The sequence below is a fragment of the Castanea sativa genome, chromosome 7, assembly GCF_040712315.1.
Source record: "Castanea sativa cultivar Marrone di Chiusa Pesio chromosome 7, ASM4071231v1".
Classification (NCBI taxonomy): Eukaryota; Viridiplantae; Streptophyta; class Magnoliopsida; order Fagales; family Fagaceae; genus Castanea; species Castanea sativa.
The window spans coordinates 4862398-4865543 of NC_134019.1; the positions used below are offsets into that span (position 1 = coordinate 4862398).

General features: G+C 32.0%; 1 protein-coding gene across 1 annotated transcript; it reads right to left on the bottom strand.

The window, feature by feature from the left end:
* Nucleotides 1–611: 611 nt before the first annotated feature.
* LOC142643887 (uncharacterized) lies at nucleotides 612–2939 on the bottom strand. Its single transcript, XM_075818610.1, has one exon. It carries the CDS (start codon nucleotides 2937–2939, stop codon nucleotides 612–614), a length of 2328 nt encoding a protein of 775 aa, XP_075674725.1.
* Between the last annotated feature and the right edge of the window lie 207 nt (nucleotides 2940–3146).

Sequence of the window (3146 nt, forward strand, 5' to 3'; positions counted from 1 at the left end):
TTCACACAATAATCTCTATTTTATTTTTTACTTATCCTTACAACCTCTTTGTTTTCCAATTAACAGTTACTAATTGACGCTAGATTTTTTTTCTTAATCTACTCTTTATTACTTTGTATTGTTTTTTTTCTTTACCATCTCTCTCTCTCTCCATTGGCAACCTATCGTTATCCAAAATTTGATGATGATTCTATGACATTAAATATGCATTATTAGTTTTTTAATTTTTTTAATTTAGTGTTTCTAACTTGATTTGTTTTGTATTTTATTTTTCCTTTGATGCATTGGGTGTGAGAATGAGTGTTTCCCTAGTATTACTTCACTTAATAAGGACAATTTTATTTATTTAATTTAGGAAAAATACTATATTTTAATTTTTTTTGAAATTAAAAAGGAGAGGCAATATAAATAATTTAATGATATATATGGGCAGTGGCGGAGCCAGGAATTTAGGTCAGGGGGGGCAAGATTAAAAGACAAGATTGGAAGTAAAAAATTAATCTAAAAAAATTAATCAATATTAAGAACAAAATAAGTAAACAACTATATAATAATGTAATTGTCATATAGAATCTAACATAAAATGTAAACTTTAATTTATTTTTTCACACCTAGCTTATTTTACTCAATTGCCCTCGACGATTTTTCATATTTTGAAACCGCTGCATAATTTCTTCACACTCAATAGTCTTGAATATATCTTTCTCAATATATGTGACTAAGCAATCATTCATCCACTGATCTCCTATTCGATTGCGTAATCGATTTTTAATTATGTTCATTGCTGAAAAAGCTCTTTCAACAGTAGCTGTTGCAACTGGTAAGATCAATGCCAAAGTCACTAATGAGTAAACCAATGGATATGAAACATTCTTTTTCATTTCTACCATCTTTTCAGCAAGCTGTCCAATTCCTTTAAGTTCTGAAAACTCTTCAGAGGACCGCATGTCATGGATGTATGTCTCAAGTTGGTTATCTAAGAAAGAAACTTGAACTGTTGAAAAATCACTTGGATAAAACTGAGCAAGCCGAATTAATTTCTCCTTGTTGAATGCTGAAAATAAGTTATCTGGGTTCAAACATGCAACACAAAGTAATAATTCAGAATTTTCAAAACGACTATTGAGTTCCTGAAGTTGCATATCTATAACAGTATAAAAAAGCTCCACTTGATAATGATGTGAATTTTTCATGTTTTGAGCTTTTCGTCGTGGCCGAGATTGATAAAAATCATCCATATCAGGAACATCAATATTATTTTTTGCACAAAATGCAGAAACCTCCTCTAGCAAAGAGTTCCACCCATCATCTCTCATGACCTGTAAACGTTCCTTTGAAATGTCAACCAACTTCATAGCATTCACAATATCTTGATCTTTTCGTTGTAATGCCTGTGACAACTCATTACTTATGCCAAGCACACCTTTCATCAAATGTAAATCAAACACGAATTCAAATGTTTGGAGTAAACCAATTAAGATATTTGCTTCTGCTCTCTGATCAGAATCTAAACCATCTTCTATAATAGTTTCAATCACATCAATTACAGAAGAAAACATGTGAATAATATTAACAAGTGCACCATAATGAGAACTCCAACGTGTATCTGCAGGTCTTTTTAGACTCATTTCTTGATTCAAGCCACGACCAGTTGAAATTTCATTATTTTTTAGTGCTTCTATAACTTCAGCATTACGTTTTTCACGAAGAATATCATGACGTTTGCATGATGCTCCAACAATATTGAATACCTTTGCAACCAAGTTAAAAAAGGTTGCAATCTGGATGTGATTTTTTGCTACTGCAACTAATGTTAGTTGAAGCTGATGTGCAAAGCAATGGACATAATAGGCATAAGGATTATCTTTCAAAATAAGAGTTTTTAGTCCATTTAACTCACCTCGCATGTTGCTTGCCCCGTCGTAGCCTTGTCCCCGCAATCTACTAATGCTTAAGCTATGTTTATTAAATACCTCCTCAATTGCACTCTTTAGTGTCACTGCTGATGTATTATTAACATGTGTAATGCCTAAAAAGCGCTCATTCACATGTCCCAGTTTGTCCACATAACGCAAAGCAATCGCCATTTGTTCTTTAGTAGACATATCACGTGATTCATCAACTATAATAGCAAATAATGAGTCTCCAATATCTTTAATAATAGCATTTATTGTCTCAACGGCTGCAACATTGGCTATTTCTTTTTGGATATCAGGAGAGGTCATTTGATGATTTTCAGGAGCATTTTCGAGGACTGCCTTATCAATTTCTTCATTGTGATTTGCAAGAAACCGTAATAATTCAAGAAAATTTCCTTGATTATTGGAGTCTTTAGATTCATCATGGCCACGAAATGCTAATCCTTGCCGTAGTAGAAAACAAATACAATCCACTGATGCATTCAAACGAGTTCGATATTCCCTTTTCTCGACATCCGATTGCTTGTTTATAACTGTTTGAATACTTTGTCTCTGGTTTAACAAAGCTTCACATTTTCTTTGAGCTATATTATGTGCACTGTTGTGGTCCCCAACGTGATTCTGTAATTTCTCCTTCTTTTTCCAATTTCTGAATCCTTCAGTAACAAATGAGTCTCCCCCTCCTTGATCACCAGTATCAGGTCGAAATAGATAACAAAATAGACAATATGCAGCATCTTTCGTAATGCTATATTCCAACCAACTAGGATAGTCTTTGAACCACACTGGATTAAATCGACGCTTTGTTTTGCCAAATTGACTTTGTGGAAAATCATGATCAACTGGTTGACAAGGTTTATTTTGTAGATAATGCCTTCTAATTTGATCTCTTTCATTAGGATGATAGTTACAAATTTTTATTCTTAAACCAGGATCCGTGGGAAGATTTGCAACATCCACTTCGATACGAGTTCGTTTAGGATTTGATCCGGACTCATTATTATGATCAAGATTCTCCATAATCTCAATTAACTACAAATATATATGTCATATCATTAAAATAAAGGAAAAAAAATTACAATTTATGATTAAAAATAATCAAATTAAGAGATCATTATAAATACAAATAGTTTAAGCATATAATTTGAATTATAAATTTATAGTTAAGAATAGTCAAATCAAAAGATCCATCTAAATATAAACAGTTTAAACATATAACTTGATTCT